Genomic DNA, 22,113 nt, shown 5'->3' with positions numbered 1-22,113 from the left:
ACTAGGCTGGAGAGGAGTGGGGGGCATCGGAACTTCTCTCCTTAGACCCCGCTCTACCTGAGCACCTGTACATCAGTAACGCCCTCCGCGTTGCTTGGCGGGGGGGGGGGGGGGCGCACCACAGAGACCTCAGCTTCACTAACCCCCCTTCACTTTAAACACTGACCCCGTCCCTGTCCAGTGCCTATCCCCACCCCCACTGGGCCCAGGAGGGGGGGTCCCGGGGGCCAGGGCCTGACACAGACTTATTGGATTTCACGGTGTTTTGCTGAGAAAATAATTAAATTATCATATTTATGATGAAGCTGCCATGGCCTCTGCCAACCACTCGGAACAGAAGGGTCAGGACTCGGGGGAGGAGAGGAAGGGACCCAGCCCCTGGCCCTGTGGCCCACCCCTCTCCCAGCCCTGCCCTCAGGGGGTTGACCCCAGCCCAGAGGAGGCATCTGCAGACCCCTCCGGACCCCATACAGAGGTGACGGAAGGTGTGGGCTGGAGGCAGAGACTGGAGGGACCAGGAACGGGAACCAGGAAAAGGGCTGCGTCCAGGCAGGTTGTAGGTCAGGACCGCTAAAACCCCCGACTGTTTCACACGCACATGCGCTCTGACACAGCCTGCAGGGCCTCCAGGGGCGAGGTGGTCACACCTAGCCCAATCCCCAGGCCGCCCTCTGCCCAGCTCCTGAGAAAGTGCATCTTCCTAACAGCCCAGCTCTGAAGCTCTGAAATCCTGGGCTCTGTCCCAGACCCTGGTGCTGATAACCAGGCCCCGGCACCCTGCTGCCTGCCACCCCTGCCTGCTGCCAGGACCCCCTCCTCCCTCCCACCCACGCCCTGCCCCCCCCCCCGTTCTCTTCGGGTAATTAGATTCCTCTCAATTAGCAGATTACCATCATTACCCGCTCATCTGGCAACTAAGCTCTGCACCCACAGCTGGGGAAAGGGGGGCACCGGGAGGGGCACACGGGGGTCATAGGCAAACACGAGAGATGGCTGGGTATCTCTGGGGCTTCAGGAATGTGGAAGGAAGACTGAGACCCCCCCCAAAGAGCAGAGCCAGGGTGGTGGGAGGTGGCCAGGGCCCCTCCCCTCCCAGAACGGAGTAGCTCCCACTGTGCTTCTGGAGAGAAAGGCACCAGCTCAGGCCCACCCTGCCTGCCAGGAACTAGGAGGCAGACACCAGGCCTCGGGCGGGAGAGAAACCCCGACCCCGCCAAAAGCCAGGCTGGGAGCAGATGGGGCTGGCAGAGCAGAAAGCAGGCCGGGCCGGGGCTCAGCAGCAACCGAGGAGAGCGGCTCCGGGAGATCCGCCCTCGGGCCCAGGGCTCCCAGCCCGCACCCCACTGCCCAACCGAAACCCTCCCCCCTTCCCTTCGGAATCCTTCCACTCTGGAGCCTGAGCCGGGCCCAGTGAAGAGGAACAGGGAGGCGGCGTCGGGGTAGGGGTTTAGGCGGGGGCCAGCCGGCTGGGAGCCTTGAGGGCCTTCCTCCAGAGCAGCAGGAGGGGCTGAGGCAGTGGGAGGGGGAGATTTACCAGGGCTCCAGATTCATTATGCATGAGCCCGAAGCAACGACTCCAATTTAAATGCTAATGTGGGGGGGGCCTGAGTCAGCCACCCCCCTTCCACTCTCACCCCCAGCCCAGGCACAAGCGGAGTCCTTACTGGCTCCAAGGTTCACCCGGGTTTATTAGGGAGTGGAGAGGGAGGCCACCAGTCCCTCGGCCACCCACGTTGCTCCCCGTGTGCGCGTGCGCGCAGGAAGAGCCTGGCTGGCTTCCTCCGGTCCCTCCTGGACAGAGGCTGGCCATGCAGGCAGGAGCCTCAAGGGGAGCGGATCAGAGTTGGGGGGAACTTCAGGCAGCCCCCCTCAGAGGATGATCTGGTTGGTGAAGCTGCGGCTCAGCTCCTTGTGTGGCAGAACAATCGAGTTCAGTATGAGCACCTCGGCAGGGATCCGGACGCGGCAGCCTGCAGTGTGGACAAGGGCACCAGGGGGAGGCCGTGGTGGGGGGAGGCGAGGGGCAAAGAGCTGGGGGCCACCGCCATCCGGGAGGGATCCCTCCCTGCCCATCTGTGCCCTGGCCTCATACCCCCTGTGACTCACATAGAGCAGACACTGGGTAAATGTTTGCTAAAGGAATAAACACACACACACACACACACACACACACACACACAAATGCTCCCACAGGGCACAGCCATCACCTGTGGAGGTTTCTCACAGCCTACGGCCCTGGGAAGCATACCTAGGATGGTGATGGCAGGGAGCAGCTTCCCATCCTTGAACAGGCTCTCACTGTCCATGTGGGCTCGGGGGTCGTTGGGATTGGGGTCACTGGGGGTACCCTCCACGCGGGCCCAGCGCCCCACGGTGCTCCCCCAGCCCACGATGCTGTGCAGGACACACGTGTGTTCCTGCCAAACAGGACGATGTGAGGTGAGGGGGTGAGAAGGGGCCAGGTACAGAGCCCACGGGGCTCACCCCTCCCCTCAGCCTCTTGGGGTGCCACGGCTGCTGGGTGTGCCTGGGTGCCTACCTGCAGTGTGGCTCCGTGGAGGACAATGCTCTCTCGGAGCCGCACACCCTCGCCTATGGTCACCCCCTCCCCGATGGAGACGTTGGGGCCCAGCTGTGGAGAAGAGCACAACCATAGCCTTGGAGGGCCCCAAATCCAATCCCCTCATAAAACAGATAAGGCTTGAGGCCATAGGACAGGCTGTGACAAAGTGGAGAGACCGCTACTCCGAGCACGAGCACGGGAGGTATCTGTACCGCCCCACCCATGCTTCCCCTGGGCTGGGCCACCACTTACCACAGCAGATGGGGCCACCTTAGCTGTTGGGTGGATGTAAACGTTTCCTAGAAGCAGAAGAGAGAACCTGGGGGCAAATACCCCAAACCACATCTGGTTCAGGGAGGGCAGGGATTGAGACTTCATGTCTGGATCTAAGGTCAGGAGTCACAGCTCAGAGGGGAGAGGGGGCTGGGCTGGGGGGCAAAGGTTAGGAATTGGGGCCGGATGGGTACCTCGAATCCGTGGACCCTCTGGGGTGTGCTTGGCCAGGCGTTCTGGGTGAGTGAGCTGGTACTGGCTCAGATAGAGGCGGGAGGCATAGAGGGCTGAGCTGGGGGCCAGAAAGTGGTGCAGGGGCTCAGGGGCCAGCAGGGCCTGTGCCCACCACCCCAAAGTTTCAACCTCCAGGTGACCCAACCACCCCATCAGAGGCCCCTCCCATACCCTGCAGACTTGATCTGACTCCAGATACCATCAGTGAGGTGCACATAGATCTGGCCCTGCCCGGCCAGGGCGGAGAACACATCCTGCTCCAGGCGGATGGTACCTGCCCCAGGCCACAAGCCTGACGAGTCCTCCCTGGCACAGAGGAAGGGATGCTGACATCAGTTCCCCAGCTGAGCCCAACTGGGGGCCAACAGTCTCTTGGGGATAGGAATGAGAGTGAATCCCACCACCTCTCCAGGTCTGGTCAGATCTGCTCCAAAAGGATGCTCACAACCCAGGAAGCTCTCCCATCACCCTCATACACATCACCTCCTCTCCTCCCTGAGCTGTCTGTGCCCCCAGGCACAGACCTGCTGCTCATCCTGCCCCACATCCAGATGGAGTTGGACCAGACCTGGCTCCTCCCCCTTTTCCCATTCTCCCCCACCCCATCCACTCCTCTGAACCCCGCCTCCGGTCACCCTCCCTCTCACTCACTGGATGGAATGAAACACAGACAGACTCACCCCAGAGGAAGGCAGCTGGTGGGGGCAGAGACAGTCACAGAAAGAGAGAGAACAGAGAGATGGTGGAGATGCCAGCTCAGCAGAAACAGACAGAGAGGCCGGGAGAGATGGAGAGAGAAGCAGAGAGATGGATGGGAGTGAGAAGATGGTGATGAGTGAATGAGGCATGAGATGGGGAGATGGGCGGGGGAGGAGGGAGCAAAGGCAGGGATCCACAGAAAGGAACAGGTTCCAGGCCTAGGAGGATGACCCTGGACTTTGGCTTGTGGCGAGCAGGGCTCTGGGGCACTCAGCCTGAGAGTACACGTGTGTGTGTGTGTGTGTGTGTGTGTGTGTGTGTGTGTGTCTCAAGCCTGTGTGCACTCAACTGTGTGTGTTGCCGTCTGTTCTAAAAGGCATCTCTGGGACACTCAGGGCTTGAGAGAAATGGACCAGAAGGGGAGTGGGCAGGCGGTGACAGAAGAGGAACTGGGATGGATAAGGAAGAGGGACAGAATGAGGTTAGGAAGGGAGGGACTGGGAGGCCCAGCTGGAGAGGACAAGTAGAGATGAGAAGGGGAAGGAAGGTGAGCGGGTGGAGGTGGAGCCTGCAGAGACTGGGGGGGGGGGGGCTGGTCTGTGACCGGGGGCACTTGGGGTCTCAGGGCCATGGGGCCTGCCTCACAGTTGCCCATCCTGCTGATTACGCTGGAAGACATCCCGAAGGGGCTTCAGGGCTTCCGGGGAAAAGAGATAGATGCCACAGTTGATGATGTCACTGACAAAAGTGCTGGGTTTCTCCACATAGTGCAGGACCTGAGGACACAGTGGGCTGGGATCAGTGGAGGAGAGGCCACTGCCATCACCCCCTAAGACCCTCTGACCTCCAGGTCCTCCCTGCTGCCAGAGTGGTCTTCCTAAAATGCAGACTGCATCTTGCCGCTGGCCTTCACCTTCAAGATAAGTCTGAACTACAGGCCTGTCTCCTCCCCACCTCCCAGAGCTTCCAGAACACAACTCCATGCTGCCGCACGCCTGCGCTGGGAATGTCCCTTCCCATCTCTTCATCTGGAAAACTCGGCTTTCAAAACCCAGCTGGCATTGTCACTTCCTCTATGAGTCCACTCTGCCCCAGAGTTGGCTTCTCAGGTCTGGGCACCCCTGGCCTCTGGCCACACCTCACCGGTAGCACTTGTATCATTTGCGATGGTTGGTTTTTGACTGTCTCTCCCACTAGTCCAAGGGTTCCTGAGAAGCAGGGATTGTCGTTCGGCTGTGTTTCCCTCACACCTAGCTAGTGCCTAGCACAAAACTTCAAAAAAAAACCTCATGTGTGTGTGTGTGTGTGTACATGTATTTTTAATACTAAAGTTTGAACAAATAAAAGGGGTGCATGGAAGTCAGTCAGGCTCAGGGGCAGGGAGCTTCACAAACAAGGACAGAGACCCTCTGCCTTGATGATTATGCTCCTCCCTCCATAATTCTGGATGCATGCTGTTTCCTGCCTCCTGGCCTTTGCACATGCTGGTCCCTCTACATGCAACGCCTTCCTGTCTCCGTCATCTAAACAAATCTAAAACTCAGCTCAGACCTTGCCTTCTCCAGGGAGCCCTCCCCTCCCCCACCCAGACAAGGCTGGGTTGGGCCTCCTTTTGTGCTCTCATAGCACCCTGATCATTCATCTACTGTTACCCCTTCACTCTCGACGATCTCTCTAGAAAGGATATAGGATGAACAACTTAGGGTATGCCCCACCTGCTTGACAAGACTGGGGCCCATCCCAAAGCATTCCAGCATTCTCTAGAGGCGGAGTGGGAATGATGCTACACAGAGCAAGCGCCCAGCCAGCCCCCTCTCTGCTCTCACCTCATGCGTCTGTGGATTCTCTACAATGCAGCCGTAGTTGAGGGATTGTGTCCTGTTAGCCTGAAAGACAGACACACTGAGACAGTGACCTGCCAGCTCCACGGCAGCAAGGTCTGTTTTCTCTTTCTTTCTTTCCCTCTCCTATAGCATCTGGCACGCATCTCTGCTGCTGTGGACAGGGCTTCAGCAAGGGTGAGAACTGACAGCTGCCGCCACTCCTCCCCCGCTCCCTACTGCTGAGCAGCCAAAGGGCTTGGGGTCTCCACCACCACCTCCACCACTGCTGGGGTTTCAGGCACATCTCCCTCCTGATGCCTGATCCCACCGCCTGGGCTGTCCCTGCCTCCCTGACATCCTGCATTCCAGAAACCTTTCTGGATCACCCCCTCTGCACCCTCCAGCCCCCCTGGCCCCCTCACCGTGGTGCCAAGGAGCAAGAAAGGGTGAGGCTGGTGTCTGTGGACATCCAACATAGTGCTCAAGGGGAAGTCAGAGCAGACGTCAGCGTTGAGCACGAAGAAGGCTTCGGGGCCTCCAGCCAGAATTTGGTCCCGGAAATGGTAGAGACCACCCCCTGTGCCCAGGGGGACAAATTCTTGCAGGTACCTGTCCCCAGGGACCCCAGGGCCAGCTCAGTGAGATCAGAGGAGACAGATACCAGGAGCCTGGGCACCTGACTCCTCCTGCTCCCAGGGTTATACCTGCCCGAGGCCCACAGAGAAGGCAATATACTCAGGGATTCAAAGATGCCCAAATAGGAATCTTCCTAGTGTGTGAGGGTGAAGTCTGGCGAATGCTGACTTACCCCACTCCCGAGAACCAGAGGCTTAGCGCACTGACCCCCCAGCCCCATACAGCATGTGTGCACAAATACCTGATCGGAAGGTTAAACTCCTGTTGGGCAGCTTCTAGGAACCGAGTAAGGGGCTCATCAGGTTGGTAGAAGCCAATGAGCAGAATCTCCTGCATCCCAGGGACCTGGGGACAAGGGAAGAGGTTGGAAGAAAAAAATATCTGAAAGGAGGGAGAAATCCCTGGTACTGGCCCATAAGTCTGGAGAGACCAGTTTCATTCTCAGCTATGGGGCCCCTGGGCACTCACTTTCCCACTCTGGCCCGTTTTCTCCTCTGGACAATGAGGAAGTTGGAGGAAGTCTCAGCCCCTGATCTTTTAACCTTTTATTATTCTATTATCCCGTGCCCCCTCAAATCTGAATTGGGGCTCACCCTAGGGAAGATTTTGCCTACCAAGCTGCGTTAAAGAATAACCCATAATTTTCCGCCATATTTATTATGTGTCAATCTGAGCTTGAGATGAGGATATCATTTATCAGGCGCCTACATTGTACAAGGCACTTTACAAACATCATTGCAAGCTTTGCCACCCCACAAAGCAGGTCTAATCACCTCCATTTTACAAATAAGGAAACTAAGGCTCAGAAAGGATGGGAAATTTGCTCAAGTCCTTACAGGAGGCAGAGACTGGATTCAAATAAAACCATGCCTGCCTCAATACCAAAAGCAATAAAGAAATTAGCTCCACAGTGAGCAAAGGTATGAGTTCTGTGCTTTGCTATCATTAAGGTTCCCCCTGCTGCAGTGTTAAATTGTCTCTAAGAGTCTTGCCTGATCCCACATTCCATGCTTTAAAAATAGGAGTGCAATCTGAGCACAAGGCCAGAGGAAACACTAGGTTAGGGGAAGACAGCAGAGTAGCTGTACCGCACAACTCCAGGGGGCGACATTCACATTTTCACTTGTAAATGGTGGTCCCTGTGGGAAGGTCACGGCTGGAAAAGGGGGAAATACAGCAAGAAGGAGATGAGCAGGAAGTGAGGTGGGAGAGGGGAGCCTATGGGGTTACCTGGGCACAAGCCTCAATGTGGTGCTGGATCATAGGGACCCCCGCCACAGGAAACAGTGGTTTGGGAACCTCAAATGACAAAGGCCTGAAGCGAGTCCCTGGGAGAGGAGAAAGAAGCACATTTCAGCTTCCTGCCTCCCTCTGTCCCCACCCCACCAACCACTCCAGCCCAACCTCCTCCCCCAATTCCCCTGGCTCCTCACCCTTTTGAGGGCCTCCAATCAGGATCACAGCTTTGAGCATGATGGCGATTGCTACCTAAACCTCAAATCCCAACAGAGAAGTCAGGCTCAGATCTCACACCCCAACCCAGGAACCTGACTCAGACCCCAACCAAGCCCCAAAACCCCAAATAGCAACACTTAGTCCCCTCGGAGGATGTAAATCCGAAGTTCAATATAGACCTGCCCCGGACACAACACCTCACAAATCCCACACAACTCAAATCCTAGCCCAGCCTCCAGCCAGCCTTCAAACCCCACAGGGATTTCACCCAAATTCTGAAATTCACACCCCACAATTTGACCCCTAACAGACTTCCCTCTGGCCACAAATTCAGCAAACTCAGAAACTCAGCAAGAGAAGCCCTTCTCAGACCCCAAACCTCAAAAAACCGAAACCCCAAACCCACCGATTCCCAATTGTTGCATCCTCACTCTAGATGTTAAGCCCTGAACCCCAATAGTGAACCCTGAATACTGAACCCCAGACCCTGACTGAGCCCCAAATATTTAACTACAATCCTAAGAATGAATCCCAAGTACTGAACTAATACTGATCCGCATCTGATGCATCCCAAATCCTAGGGAAAAAAAACTATATAGGCTGAACCTGTATCCTAAAACCAATCTCTAGGTGATGAACCCTGACTCAAAGACAGATTCCTTTAGCATCCCAAACACCGAACCTACCAAACCCTGAGTACCGATACTGACGACAAGTACTGAATCGCTGGATTCGGAGAACTGATTGCTAACCCTCTGAACCCCACAACTGACTCTAATAAACCCTAGCCTCGCATAGCCAGGGGTTGTGGAACCAACACAAGACCGGAAGTGCGGAAAGCCAGCCGAGGCCTCCGAGCCTCTCTCGGTCTACCGTCCGTCCTCTGCCCTCTACCCCTTTCGCCGCCCCTCCACCGGCTCCCTTTACCACTGGCTCCCTTTACCACTAGTTCCCTTTCGCCAGATCTGTCGCCCACTACTGCTTGCTCCTTCCGCGCACGTGTCTTCTCGCAAGTCGCGAGAACTCCTTCGCGGAGTCTGCCGGGAATTGTAGTTCTTACTATCTCCTTGCTTTCTAACCGAGGGAGGAGGTGGGATTTATGGGAAAGTACGGGGGCGTGGCCAAGGAATCTAGGGGCGGATATAAATAAGAGGGATGACGCCTGAGAAGCAGAGGTTGGAATTTAAGATTAGGACCTAAGCTGTCTAGGAAAGGGCCTAGGGGTACCAGCCAAAGCCTAGAGCCGGGTCACAGGGAAGAGCGAGGCTAGAGACCTGAGGGGGGTGTGGCCAGCCTTGAAATGGGAGGGCCCAGAGTGCAAACCCCCAGGAGAGGGTGGGGCTTGAGGTTTACGAAAGGAGAGAAGGCGGAGTCGTAGACTCCTCTGCCAGTCTGTCTGGGAAGTGAAGGAACTTCTAACCGTGAGAGAAGTTCTATCTCAGATTTACTGTCTGCAGAATGAAGCACTGGACTAGGCACTCCCCAAACATTCTGACCCCAACATTCTGTGACCTTGGGGTGTAGGTCTGGGAATAAAGCGTGGGTGCAAATGCAGGGGAAATGGCGTCTCAAAAGAACCGAATAGACGCGGAGGGTCAGCGAGAGCAGCTTTATTAAGCAAGATGAAGGAGGGTTGTCTGTCCCATCCACCCGGGGCTCCAGCCAGGGTGAAGGGTCTGAGGGTCCCTTTCAGGCCACGTCCAAGCGAGCGAAGCTCTGGTCCATGCCCAGGCTGTTCTCCACGTACACCTCGTACTTGCCGCTGTCCTCAGGCGTGGCCCGGCGGATAGTCAGCGTCGTGGTGGTACTGCCGATCTCGAAGAACACTCTAGGTGGGAAGAAGGGGAGGGCAGGGCCTGCGGTCAGTTTACGCGCGCCCTGGTCGGGCTAATTATCCAGCTCTGTTCTTCGCCTCCCAAATTCCCCGCCCCCATCCCACTCCCTCCAGTTTCTGGGCCCCGTCCCGCCCAAGCTCCTGCTCCAGGCGCTGTCCTTGCTGCAAGTCCCGCCCCCCCCACACCTGTCGTCCTCATCGATGTCCTCCCCGTCCTTGGTCCAGCCCACGTCGGGCGCAGGCTCGCCCATGATCTCGGCAGTCAGCGTTACCGTGGTGCCTTTGCGCGCCTTAGTGTTATCCGGTCCCTTCTGAATCTTCGCCGGTACTAGAGGAAGGGAAAGGGCCACCCAGTGTGGAACCTAGAGGTGAGGCGGGCAGGGGCATCGCCTCCCCAGCTAATACCCTGCTCTAAGTAGGAGATGGATTTAAGCTCGCTGTGTGACGTTGAGCAAGTCTTTAGCCTCTCTGGGGCATCATCTCCTCAACTGTCAAACGGGACTAATCCTGCCCTTCGCAGAGGTGAAGGGAGGATCAAAAGAGATTCTAGGGGTGAAAGTCCGGGAATGTTTACACATCTCCCGGCGCCTTGGAAATTGCCCTGGGCTGAGAGCCAGAAGACCAGGGCTCTAACCCTGGCTCTGCTTCTGGCTCGCTGTGACCTTGAGGCCCTGGAATCGAGTGACTGACGCCCATAGTGGACTCCTTAGGCTGTATGGGACAGAATTCTGGGGTAGGAAAGGACTACGCGCGGCCGGCGCTGCGCCCCGTTCTGCGCCTTAGGCTGTGCCGGGGCTGGGCCACATCCCCATCCGGACTCAGCAAGGCTCAGAGGTAAACGCGGCTGGAGCCGGCTGCGGCCGCCCGCTGTGTGGTGCTGCTCTGCACGGTGGCACTGCACCCAGGGCGCGCGTACCTTCCACGAGGATGCGTGCCGAGTCGGAGCACTGGCCGAAGGGGTTGGTTACGTTGATGCTGTACTGGCCCAGGTCTGCCAGCTCGCCGTCGCGCACCACCAGTGCGACTACGTCAGGGTCCTCGAAGACGTAGCGATACTTGGGCCCGTCGCGCAGCTCCTTGCCGTCCTTGCTCCAGCGGATGAATGGGTCCGGGAAAGCCGAAATGCGGCAAGTCAGCTTAGCCGCGCTGCCCTCAATCAGCACCACGTCCTTCAGCGGCTCCAGCACTCGCGGCGGCCCCTTCTCGCGCAGCTCCTTCCGGGACCTACCCGCGGCCCAGGTCAGGGCCCAGAGCTCCCATGACACGGCCCCGGGCGGCCTGCAGCCCTGTCCATCCGTACACCGTCCCCTGCCCACCCCCTCAGCCCACTAGACCCTTAAACATGGGGCTGGGTAGGGAAGGTGATGGCTACTGAATTGTTACCCTAATAAAATTGTCTACTCTGTGTCAGCCACCCTTCCACACCTCAGTAACTGCTCTCCCCTAAGTCCAGTGACCCCAGTGGTCCATGACACTGTGCTCAGCCCCTGTCCATCCCCCAAATGCAGTCATGAGCGTTCTGCAGCTCCAGCTCCCTTCCTCCAGAGGTTCTCCAGGGCTCCCCCTCACCTGTGGCCCTGGTAAGAGGCCTGGATGCGAATGGCCGCCCTCTGGACCTGGGGGTCCTTGATATCCAGGGTACATCCTGGAGGCGGGGCTGCAGCCACTGGTTTTTTGGCAGGAGCTGCTTTGGACATCTGCGAAACAGAAAACAAAGGGGTCTAGGCTGACACAGAGACTCCAAACTTCAGCCCTTACCCTGCGGATTCAGAACATCTCCTGACATGGGAGTGTCTAGGGCTGACCTGAGGATCTGAACTCACCGTGAGGGATCAACTTCAGGACTCGGGTCCACTGGCTGTGTAGCAGGAGGCACGGAGCCCTTCCAGATGGCACAGCAAGGGCGCGGGCAGGTGCTCAGCCCCAGGCCCAGGTTTTATACATCACTCCTCTCCTTGCCTTGTTTGGCGTGGTTGCCCCAAGCCCCTGGGGACCCCAGCCCCCGCCCCCTGACCCAAACAGTCTCCTTATTTAGCCTGAGGATGCCTGGGATGCTAACTCAGCCACTGGGGCAGCCCCGGGGGGAAACCCGAGCGGCTCTGGGGTGCATCACACGTCAGCGCCCTGACAGCTGGGCAGCTGGATGTGGCCCCATGCCCTCCCAGAGCAGGAGGTAGCCATCCCACTCCCAGGAGGACCAGACAAGGCCTCAGGTCGACAAGAGACTCAGCTCCTTGCTGGGGTAGTTTACACTCAGGTCAGTCCCTGGACAGTGGGACAACGTGTCCTTCCTGGACACAGTCAGTTAAGGGGTGCGAGTGTTTGTGGAGGTGCCCTTGACTGAAGCCAGAATAGCGATGGACTTCACTGTCCATCTAGCCAATTATGAGAGGGCCACGCGGCAGTCAGAACCAATCCGGAAGCGCCTTACTCCCCCCACCCCAGGAGTCTAGGGTTGTCATTTCCACACTGTGCCTCCCAGTGGTAAACTGAGATAAACCTAGAGGGGACCTTAAAGATTTTTGAGAACAGCCTCCTCTCCTGCCACCCCATTCCACTCACTCCCCTCCATGTGACATGGTCGGGTCCGGCTGGGCTACACTGTCCCTGGAGACTGGCACTAATACTGACTCTAAAACTCTAGGTCTGCCCAAGCTCCCTCTCTGGGCATCAGCTGGTGCATAGGGGCATCAGAGCACCTGGGATGAAGGGGTTAATCCCTCTGAGACTTGCCTGGAGTCCAGTCTGCCCAGGCCAGGGCACCAGGTAAGCCTTGCTTCTATTCATTGTAACTGCCCGCCCAGGTGCGGAGCGCTGTCACCTTTTGATCAGAGCAATTTTGACATGGCTCTGCTGACATAAATTACCTTTGCTCCTCTGGGTTTGGAACAAGCAGTTCACATGCCATTTCCAATGGAGATGAGACGGAAGCTCAAGATCAGAGGGGGGACGGGAGAAGAATTTTACCATTTATCAAGATATGAGTTCAGGCACCTGATTTTTATATGAAAACACTTGCAGTGTGTAGGGGATTAGAGATTCTCACAGGCAAACTGTATATCTTCATCGCTAAAATGGCAGGTGGGAAATGTTCCTCTGGCCCTTTCCAGCTGGCTTTAATATCCTCTTCTTTTATGATGATGGGGTTTGCCTCTTCCCTGGGGTCCTGGGAAGCCAGAGAGACTGGGGTGGGCTGGGCAAAGTGTTGTTTGGGCTACATCCAAGGGGCCTTCAACCTCAATCAGCAACACACCAGCACCAGCTCCCTCTGCTTATGGTGAAAGCCTTTATTCCTTTTACATTGCCAAGAGCAGAGTTGCAATGGGAGGAGGGGCAGGGGGGAAAAGTCCCTCCGGACACAAGAACTGGCTCCCCCTCCCCCCACCTCAGGGCAGGGCAGCTCAGTTATAGGACCCAGTGACCCTTCTGTGGCACCGCAGGGGGCACTTATAGTCAAGGCCCCTTAGCCCCCAGTGGACCCCTGGCTTGCCATGGGACTAAGGTCCAGACTGAGTGTCCCTGGGCCCTAGGAAAATGATCGTCTACAGCCCCATCACAGCAGACACGCCAACCAGAGCACTCACAGCTGCCCTGTGCAGCTGGTACCCCATGTGTCCTGATCGGTGCTCCAACACTGAGAGCGTGGGCACGTGGGCCTGTCCTGGTTTCCTCTATAGCTCTTCACACATCCTGCTCTGACCAATCATCCTGATGAAACCCCCTCTGCCCCAGGGGTCAGGACCAGAGCTGCCCTGTCTCCTGGGCAGAGTGCAGAAGGCTGAGCCAGGATTGGGGTGTGGGCTGGTCCATTCCAGAGCCCAGCGTCCTCCCAGTTGTGATGATGGAACATGTGAGAAGAGGTGGGGGCCACCAGTCTGGTTAGAGGGCGGTGGTGGGGATTCAGTGGTCCTGCCAGGATTCCAGAAGCTTTCGATGGAGAAACAGACCTACATCTTTCCTCCCTCTAGGAATAAGGGAGAAGTGAGGGGCCAGGAGGGTCAAGGGGTGGGGTAGGAAGGTCCCAAGGTGCTAGCTAGTATACCTTGGCTCTCACTGGCCCGGAGAAGGCTGGAATGCCCCTGTCCCAGTACCCCCAGCATCGTGCACCCCCTGTACCCCTAGCCATCCCTCCCCATAGACCACACACATAGGTCCTGCTGCTTGCCGTTTTTATTTTCCTTGTGACAGACAGACGGACAGACAGCTGCACAGACACCTGAATGGCTTGGGGGAAGGTCAGGACAACATAGGCAGTAGGGATTGGATGGCAGAGAGACTTCATAAAAGTCAATAAATAAATAAATACTAATGGGAAGAAGGGCGAAGGCCACGGAGAGGTGATGAGAACATCCTCGGGCCAGCACAGTGCCCAGAGCTGCATCCACTGGGATAGGAGGAGACCGCTGGCTCAAGAGACCACTACTTCCAGCCTTCAGCCCTCCATGCTTCTCCTTCTGGGGATGCTGGCAGCTGGCCACCCCAGCCCCACCTGAGTCATCTCTCCTCTCCCTCCCCCACCTCACTGCCCTCTCTCACATACTGGCTCTGGCTTCCTGGCACCGTCTACATGTCCTGTCCCTGCTTCACTGACACTCCCAGCCCATGGCCTGTAGACACCCTGGTCTCCCCCCTTTTCCTCCTCTTCAGCCACTCACACCCTCCTGGGTTGGTTCTCCCCCAGATGCACTGTCTCCCTCCCCCAGAACCTTCCGAGAGTCTCCCCTTCCCTATTCCTCATCTTCTTTTCCTCGTCACTTGCCCATTCCCTTCTTGCCCCTCTTCCTGTTCCTGACCCCACCCAGCCTGGACCACAGGTCTCCCACTCTGGCTCTGGCCGGGTGGCATTGGCCAAAGCCCGGGGTCTCTGTCCCCGCAGGTCCATGAGGTAATAGCCCGGCCGGATGTTGCTGCTGCTGGTGTCCAAAGCCCCGGGCCCACCCGGCTCAGCGTGGGCCCTGGAATGTCCAGGGGGCGTCAGCAGGAACCCCGAGTCGAAGCCCGAGGCCGGGCTGTGGTCCGAGCCACTAGGGGCTGCCTGGGTAGGAGCGGAGCAGCACCTTGTGACGGGTGGCAGCCTCGGCCCGGCGGCGCTGCTGCTCGCCCAGGAACTCCTTGAGCCGGTTGGTGGTGAAGGTGAGCGTCTGGCGGCGCAGCTTCATCAGGTAGGCGTCCTGCAGCCATGGGTGGGCTAGGCAGTCCTGCAGGGAGGGCCGGCTCCTGCCAGGGGAAGCCAGGGACAGTGAGCCTGCAGGCATGGCTCCCAGAGCAGGGAGGGGGACCCCACCCTCCCAGAGGGCTTTGCCCCTAGTGAGTGAGCTTAGACAACTCTGGGACTCAGTTTCCCAGTCTCTGAAATGGGGACAGTGATTCTGCCTACGTCATAGGGCTGTTATGGGCTTTAAATGGTGGTAGTGCAGCCACTTAGGAGGAGTAGGAGTAGGAAAAGTAGTAGTAGTAGCAGCAGCAGTGTATTACTGGGGCGGGGGAGGAGTTGGGGGCTTAGGCATGGGCTGGGCCAGGGCAGTCTGAGGCCAGAGGCAGGTAATGCTGGGAGGTTGGCAGATGTGGGACCCACTCACCAGGGATGTACTGAGAGGACCTTTCGCAAGAAAAGGGTGGCGCTCTGGGACGTGTTGGGGTACAGCTGGAAGGCATCAAAGCGGCCCCCCACAATGCGAGCCTCCGTTTCCTGGGGGTCTGGCTCATAGAACGGGGAGCGTCCACTGAGCCTGTGGAAGAGACAGTTCAGTTGACAGATGCAGACTGAGGGTCAACCCACAGGTCCAGGGGGACGTTAGTGTGGAGGTTCTTAGGGGCACAGCGCTCGGGGACAAGGCTACCCGCACCTGGGTACTCGTGTGTGTATGTGTGTGTGTGTGTGCGTGCACGAGTGTGTGCGTGCACGAGTGTGCACATGCATGTGTGGCTGGGGAGGCGGGGGGGGAGGGTACAGGCAGAGGGTGGGTCCTGGGGGCACTCACATGATGTAAGTGAGCACACCCACTCCCCAGATGTCCGTGGCAGAGCCGATGGGGTCTCCCTTTACCATCTCAGGAGCTGACAGGAGACAAGAGGCCAAGTTGAACCAGCTTCCTGGTGGCAAGGGACCAGGGAGAGGCAGAGGAGGCCCCAGACCATGGGTACAACCAGAGCAGCAGGCCCTGGATGCCAGCGGGCAGAGTGGCCCCCAGGGGAGATGTGGGGCACCTGAGGAATCAGCCCAGGCACTGAATGGTGGGCGGTCCCCAGAACTGCAGAGGAGCTAAGAACCAGGGTCACAAGCTCTCCTGGATCAGCTCCGAAGGTGGGCGCCCATTCACAAAGGGTGTGGCCCACACCAAGATTAAACACCTTCGAAATCAGCCTGGCTGGCTCTAATCCCAGCCTGCCCCTTCTAGCGACAGGGCCCTGGGCAATGTACGAAACCTGTCTGGCTCTCCATCTTCTCACCTGTAAAGTGTGGCTTGCAGAATTACTCTAAGGAATGGAGATGACGAACAGAAAGTATTTAGCAGGTAGCTAAATGGTAGCTGGTTCCCCTTTTTTAAATAAATTAATAATTGATTCTCCTGTCTTTCTAGCTTTATCAAGTTCTGGCACTACCATTTATAACTGTCTGATATTGAACAAATACCTCACGGCGCCTCTGTTTCCTCATCTGTAAAACAGGGGTAATATTATGCCAATCTCCAGGGCTATTACAAAGAGAAACTGAAAAAAATCCATGGAAAGGACTTAATTCATTGCTTGCATACAGTAAGCACTCAATAAATGGCACACATGTGAGTGAAGTGGGGTGAGCCCTGGCTGCTGCCCCTTTGGCAGTACCCCACCTCCCCCCCGGCTGGCATGGTGCCCTCACCCATGAACTCCAGCGTGCCCGTGCGGTGGCCAAGGGGCCGCAGAGCCTGGGGGTTGTAGGGCTGGGCGCTGCCAAAGTCCACGATCTTAAGGGCGTTGTCAGGGGCCAGGAGCAGGTTGTCTGGTTTGATGTCCAGATGCAGCACGTGGCGGCCATGGAGATAGTCCAGGCCTTGTAGCAGCTGCACCACGTAGGTGGCCACGTCGTCCTCTGAATACCGGAACCTAGAGGAATGGGGGGGGGTCAGGTGATATCCCAGCTCAGCTCCCCCCATCCTTGCTTCCTGCTCCCCCAGAATGCCCAGCTACCTGTCGCTGAGCCCACAGAGGAGTTCCCGGTTGCCGCAGTTCTCAGCGATGAGCACGAGGTAACGTGGGGTGATGTAGGCCTCGTGCAGGGACATGAGCCGCTCGTGGTGCAGTGTCCGCAGCACTTCGTACTCCTGCAGGACCCGCCGCTTGCCCTCGGCCACATAGGGCACAATCTTGGCCACGAACATTCGCCCGGTGGCATTCTCCCGGCAGGCGCGCACTACACCAAAGCGGCCCCTGTGCGTTGGGGGGGGATATCATAGGCTCAGAGGAGACAGGGGAACACTTGCATTATGTGGGCTAAGCAGGGAGTAGCAGCGACTGCTGGGGGCAAGAATGCTGTGGTTCCCAGGGGGGGCTCTGGAGTTCAATCCCAGGAACCTGGGTTTGAGCCCCAGCTCTGCCACTAACTGGCTCAGTACCTCAGGCAAATCCCATAACCTCTCCAACCTCAGTGTTCCCATCTGTGGAATGGAATAATGCAGTGTCTCCCTCTCAGTTGTGAATATTAAATGAGATCATATGGCTAAAGCACTTAGCACGGTGCCTGGCACAGAGAAAATCTGAACTGAATCATGCTAAGGACCCAGATCTCGTCCCCTCCCCCGGCTCCCTGCCCCCTCCCCAGGCCCCAGCAGGCTGGTCTTCTCTCCAAATCCCTGTGTTGCCAAAGTTCCACACGCTCCCCACCTCTGTCCTCCTTCCCTTCCCCAGCCCTGGCCCTGCTTGCCTGGCCTTCTCCTCCAGGAAAGTGTAGGGTTTCTGAGGGGGGCCCTTTCGAAGAGTGGTGCCCTCTGGCCTGGGAGCACTGGGGGGACCACCCGCAGGGGAGCTGACCACCTCCTTGGCCAGGCTGAGGCTCTGCACAGTCACCTTGGTGGGCTCAGGAGGGGGCTCGGGGGCTGGGGGCTCGGGGGCTGGTGGTGCAGACACAAAGGAGGTCACCATATACAGGGGAGTTGAGGAAGATGCTGTTTTCACCCCTTGAGAGGTGGAAGCTGTGGTCGGGGTCCCAGTGTCGGGGACGGAAGGCTTGGGCTCACTCGGGGGGACCTGGGCACTGGGTGGGGTAGCTTCTACTTGCTGGGCAGCCTGCAGGCCCCTGTGCTTTCGTGGGGGGGTTTGGGGTGGTGGACCCACAGCCTTGAGTGAGGACAAGGCCTGGCTGGGGGGTGCTGGGGAAGATGAGGGGCTGAGAAGGGCTGACTGGGGGCCTGGGGGAGCAGGAGCTGGGGAGGGGCTCAGTGAAGGGGCCAGTGAGGTAGGAGAGTCAGGAGGCGGGGCCCTGGCTGGCCCTGAGGTAACAGGGGCGTCTCTGTGAGCAGCAGATGGCAGAGCTGAGGAGTCTAAGTGGAGACAGAGAAAATCATCACCATGGTGCCCCAAGCGCAAAACCGGGTGCTCCAAGGAGGGGGTGGACCCTGGACTCAGAGTCCCCTGCCCTCTCTGGACATCCCCCACCCTGTCCCACTGACCTCGCATGCCCCTGACGAGGACCTTGTCAGAAGGGCCGCTGAAAGGCCCTTGCCCAGCGCGGTTGGCACAGGCCACACGGAACCTCACAGTCACGCCAACTGGTAGGTGGGTCACGTTGTAGTAACAGTCAGGGATGCCCGAGCTTACGAGGTGCCAGGAAGACTCGCCTACAGGCAGCATGGGGGAGGGGCTGAGGCCACAGAAGGGGTGGCCCAAGCTCCCAGTGCCATCTGTGAGGAGCCTGGGGACCTGTGCCCGGGGAAGGCACTTGTCTCCCCAGCTTCTCTGCCCTCCCCCCGCCCTCCCTCCCCCCCACCCCCACCAGCCTGCCGGTCCCTCACCATCTACCCGCCGCTCCAGCGTGTACGTGCAAGGTGCCTTGCTGTCTCCTGGCTTCCAGAGCACCAGCGCCGTGTCCTGGTAGGTCTGGGGCACCTCGGGAGGAGCTAGCTTCCCTGGGATGCCTGGCAAGAGAAAGGGAGCCACAGTGAGCCCCTGTGCCTTAGCTTAGGGGCCGTCCCCCATCACATCCCCCTTGGTCCCTGCCCCGGGCTCACGGGCCACAGCCACGGTACAGGAGCTGGTGATGCTGCCCAGGACGTTGGTGGCTGAGCACTCGTAGAGGCCGGCGTGCCGCTTGCCCGCCCGGGGGATGCTCAGCAGCTGCCGGCCGTCTTTGCAGGACACGATGATCACTGAGGGCTCTGACCGCAGGGACTGCTTGTCTGGGGGCAAAGGAGGAGCAGGAGGGGCTGCTGAGTGAAGCCCCCTCTGGGCACCCCCGGTTGCCACTTGCCTACCCCTCTCTGTGGGGGAGAAGTGATCTCTCCTCACCTTTCATCCAGGAGATGTGGGGTGCAGGGCAGGCCGCTGGCAGGCAGAGCAGGGTGGCTGCCTCTCCCTCCAGCAGCACCTGGTCCTTCAGTTTGATGTGGAAGACCGGGGGGAAGTCTGGAGGGAGAGCAAAGACAGCCATGGGTCTGCGGGGACCCTGGCTCACTCGCTGCTGACCGACGGGAGGATGCATGTGAGAGCTGGCGCTGCCTTCAGGGAGCAGACTGAAAGGCCATCTCTTCCCAGTCAGAGGTGGGAAGTAGAAGGCCTTGCCTTTGAGAATCTCCTTTGGGGCAAGCATCAGTTTCCCAGGCATTCACTGTGTGTAGAATTATCTTTTACTGACTATTGAAGATGCTTGGTAGCTGCTACCTCGTATGTTTGTAAGTCACTTTGAGCAGGGCCTGGCGCTAAGTAAGTGCTCTGTAAGCACTTATTAGATAAAACAAAAACAAATATTGAAAAACTACAATGGTTAAGCTCCTGCAATACCTATGACTTCTGGGGCACCGTAGGGCAAGTGACAGGAGCTGGTGACCTGAGCTGAGACTCCCAGGAGTGAACAAATGTTCCGTCAAAATGTGCAATCTCAAAAGACCTGAAGTCAAGGCAAACCCGGGGCAGACCCCGAAAGTGTGTGTCAGTCTCTCCCATCCCTCATGTCCCCTGGGGTCTGGGGAGCCCGTCCCAGACCTTCTACGCACTCCCTCAGGTCAGCTAAGTGGTGAGAGCTTTTGAAGGGGAAACAGACAATATCTGCATGACCTTGGACCATGTCTGTAAATTGAGGAAACTAATAACACCCAGCTCAGAGGGTTGTTATGAGAATTCAAAGAGGCATGTAAAGCGCTTAGCAGATGTCTAACATATAATAAATGCTCAAAGATGTTAGCTTCTATTGTTGTTGTGATTATTATCTTGTTAATATGCCCAGTAGAGAAGCCAGGCACAGACCCCCAGAGGAAGAGGCTGTTTCAGCAAAGCTGGCTTCACAGCCGGCTGGTGAATGGGCCCACGGCAGGGCTGCGGATGGCCAATGTCTTTGCTCCAGGTGTTTGCTGGCCTGTGGCTCCTTAGTGCCATGAGGATTTGCACTCCTGCTCCCTGGGAATGTCTTTTTAGAGAAAATCCCATTCTGGTCCAGGGATGGCAGGGGGTGGATTTCTTTCATGTGGGCAGGAAGAGCTGAGAGGTAGATACCCCTGGGAGCCCCAGCTGCTGCCTGGCTGCGGAATCAGGAGGGAGTGGGGTACGGATGAACTGGGCCGAAGAGGATCTGCAGAAGTGGATGATCAGGACAACAGCGTGCCCCCTCTCCCACTGTACCCTAGTGTTCCCCAAGGAGGGGTCCCACACCGAGGCTCCAATAACATAAAGTGAATATAGTTTCGTCAATGGGCTGCCTTCAGACCAAGTGAGGGTACTGGGTAGGGGGGAGAGAGAGGGAGCCGAGGAGGAGAGGTGAAAGGTGACCCTGGCCCAGCTCTGCCAGTCCCACCCCCATCTCCCCAGGGGCCAGCCCTAGTTGGTAAAGTGGACATGGGGCCTTCCTCCTGCGGGGAGCGGGGAGAGGATGAAGTAAGGGGACACAGCCTCGCCTCGGCAAGAAATCAGCTGCACAAGCAAAACGGAGGTGGGAGGGACGCCCCAGGTGGGAAGGGATCAGCTGTCCCCAGGCCTCAGTGCTGGCTTCCCTCTCTCTCCCCGCTCCTTCTCCACCACTGCCCCCACCAGCTGGCCTCCCTCCCTCCTGTTCCCTCACTAGAGCCCCACCGTCTACTGCCTCGGGTGAGATGCCCTGGCTCCCCTGGCCAAGGCGAGACACGGTTACGTGTCCAGTAGCAAGCCTGGCTGAGGCGCATCTGGGACAGCTCTGAGGAGTTTTATCAGAAACTGGAGAAGAACAGAGGTGACTGATAAAGGTGCTGCACGAAGCCCGGTTTGGTGGGCCTGCTGCTTTCTGCAGGCTGGTCTGGAAACCCTGGCCTCCTGAACCTTTGCTTGTCGTCCTTGAGTAACACCCCCCTTTCAGGTAGAGGACTGAGGTGACCCAGGTGGAGAATACCTCCCTCCCTGCAGCCCCAGGACAAGTGGCAAGAGAAACAGACCAGGGCATATCCCAGGTGTCCCTCCCCCCAGCAAAGAGCCCTAGAGGCTGCTTATCTGTGCGAAGTGCCTTCTGTAGGGGCAGAGGGGACAGGGAGGGGCGATCGGGTGTTTGGGGCTACAGAGAAATGGAAGGTTGGAGGCACAGTTCAGACTGCGGGCCGCTAGGCTGGGAGAGAAAGGGTGTCTTTGGGAGCATGTTCATGCATACACACATCTGCAGGGGGGCTGAGAGGCAGGGAGCCCTATCCCGAGCTCCGTCAGTACCACACCCAGTGACAGAGACCTTCCGGGGAGGAGGCTGGCCAAAGAAAGGCATTAGTATGATGTCGCGAAGCCACTTGTGGGCTCTGACTGCAGGGGATCATACAGTCCAGCCCTCTGGCTGCTCCACTTACTACCAGCTCTGTGACTTGGACAAGCTACTTAGCATGGCGAAGCCTCTGTTCCCTCACCTGTAAGACAGGGAGATGACGAGAATAGTTCCTAAGCAATGTGGGAGGGTTGAGTGAGGCAATGTTTGTAAAGTGATTAATAGGATGCTTGGCATTGCTAATTAACGGTAGCTGCTGCTATTATTGTTGTTGTTGTCGTTTCCTGACTCCAGGCTCCCTCCACCGCTGCCAGGGCTCCCCCAACGTGGGCCATCTCCCCACCCGGCTGTGACCTTCCCGGGCAGCTCAAAGGGGACTACTCACCGAGCAGGCCTCTATTACCTGACTCGCTGCGCACATACTGGTGACCCAAATTCTCCTGGACGCTGCCAGAGAGGTTTGGCTGTGACAACCCCTTGTCCTTCCGCAGCCGAGAGAGGCCCCAGCGCAGGCGGCTTCGGCTTTCTGCAGGAGCTGCTAAGAACCAGGCCCAAGAGCACTTGCCCAGCCGGTACGAGAGAATAGAGAACTTCTGGCCCCGACCCTAGCCTGTTCCCACACCAGCCTCTGCCCCTCCGCCTCCTGTCAGCCCAGCCCTGCCAGTTCCGTTCTCAGGGCCTCCAGAAACGCCTG

General features: G+C 58.0%; 3 protein-coding genes across 3 annotated transcripts in view; all 3 read right to left on the bottom strand.

Annotated features, from left to right (window-relative positions):
* Nucleotides 1-1,668: 1,668 nt before the first annotated feature.
* Nucleotides 1,669-8,717, bottom strand: GMPPA (GDP-mannose pyrophosphorylase A). Its single transcript, XM_061205192.1, has 13 exons — nt 8,627-8,717; nt 7,662-7,722; nt 7,459-7,556; nt 6,470-6,573; nt 6,015-6,201; nt 5,596-5,655; nt 4,415-4,545; nt 3,242-3,376; nt 3,031-3,128; nt 2,816-2,862; nt 2,540-2,632; nt 2,249-2,417; nt 1,669-1,970 (listed from the first exon to the last, which is right to left on the bottom strand). Exons 2-13 carry the CDS (start codon nt 7,699-7,701, stop codon nt 1,870-1,872), a joined length of 1,263 nt encoding a protein of 420 aa, XP_061061175.1. The 5' UTR covers nt 7,702-7,722; nt 8,627-8,717; the 3' UTR covers nt 1,669-1,869.
* A 601-nt stretch (nt 8,718-9,318) lies between these two features.
* SPEGNB (SPEG neighbor) lies at nt 9,319-11,214 on the bottom strand. Its single transcript, XM_061205180.1, has 4 exons — nt 11,087-11,214; nt 10,434-10,741; nt 9,704-9,845; nt 9,319-9,511 (listed from the first exon to the last, which is right to left on the bottom strand). Exons 1-4 carry the CDS (start codon nt 11,212-11,214, stop codon nt 9,373-9,375), a joined length of 717 nt encoding a protein of 238 aa, XP_061061163.1. The 3' UTR covers nt 9,319-9,372.
* A 2,822-nt stretch (nt 11,215-14,036) lies between these two features.
* Nucleotides 14,037-22,113, bottom strand: part of SPEG (striated muscle enriched protein kinase) — a 55,571-nt gene continuing 47,494 nt past the window's right edge. The window contains exons 31-41 of the mRNA XM_061187752.1: nt 21,823-21,954; nt 19,001-19,117; nt 18,724-18,891; nt 18,508-18,630; nt 18,166-18,333; nt 17,421-18,036; nt 16,688-16,927; nt 16,380-16,603; nt 15,499-15,574; nt 15,097-15,246; nt 14,037-14,734 (exon numbers count right to left, since the gene is read on the bottom strand). Coding sequence (XP_061043735.1) covers nt 14,542-14,734; nt 15,097-15,246; nt 15,499-15,574; nt 16,380-16,603; nt 16,688-16,927; nt 17,421-18,036; nt 18,166-18,333; nt 18,508-18,630; nt 18,724-18,891; nt 19,001-19,117; nt 21,823-21,954 — 2,207 coding nt within the window. The 3' untranslated portion in view covers nt 14,037-14,541. The remainder of the gene's footprint in view (nt 14,735-15,096; nt 15,247-15,498; nt 15,575-16,379; nt 16,604-16,687; nt 16,928-17,420; nt 18,037-18,165; nt 18,334-18,507; nt 18,631-18,723; nt 18,892-19,000; nt 19,118-21,822; nt 21,955-22,113) is intronic.

Source organism: Eubalaena glacialis, chromosome 1 (assembly GCF_028564815.1).
Source record: "Eubalaena glacialis isolate mEubGla1 chromosome 1, mEubGla1.1.hap2.+ XY, whole genome shotgun sequence".
NCBI classification, from domain to species: Eukaryota; Metazoa; Chordata; class Mammalia; order Artiodactyla; family Balaenidae; genus Eubalaena; species Eubalaena glacialis.
The sequence above is the reverse complement of the archived record's forward strand: the minus strand, read 5'-3'. Positions and strand labels throughout refer to the sequence as shown.

What these genes read in the sequence shown, in the direction of transcription:
- GMPPA (XM_061205192.1), bottom strand. Translation starts at nt 7,701, where the DNA reads ATGCTCAAAGCTGTGATCCTGATTGGAGGCCCTCAAAAGG. An exon ending in GATTGGAGGCCCTCAAAAGG is followed by an intron (nt 7,557 to 7,661) that starts GTGAGGAGCCAG and finishes CTCCTCTCCCAG; the next exon opens with GGACTCGCTTCAGGCCTTTG. An exon ending in AGTCAGATCAAGTCTGCAGG is followed by an intron (nt 3,129 to 3,241) that starts GTATGGGAGGGG and finishes TCTGGCCCCCAG; the next exon opens with CTCAGCCCTCTATGCCTCCC.
- SPEGNB (XM_061205180.1), bottom strand. Translation starts at nt 11,214, where the DNA reads ATGTCCAAAGCAGCTCCTGCCAAAAAACCAGTGGCTGCAGCCCCGCCT. An exon ending in GGCACGCATCCTCGTGGAAG is followed by an intron (nt 9,846 to 10,433) that starts GTACGCGCGCCC and finishes CCCTTCCTCTAG; the next exon opens with TACCGGCGAAGATTCAGAAG. An exon ending in GACATCGATGAGGACGACAG is followed by an intron (nt 9,512 to 9,703) that starts GTGTGGGGGGGG and finishes CTTCCCACCTAG; the next exon opens with AGTGTTCTTCGAGATCGGCA.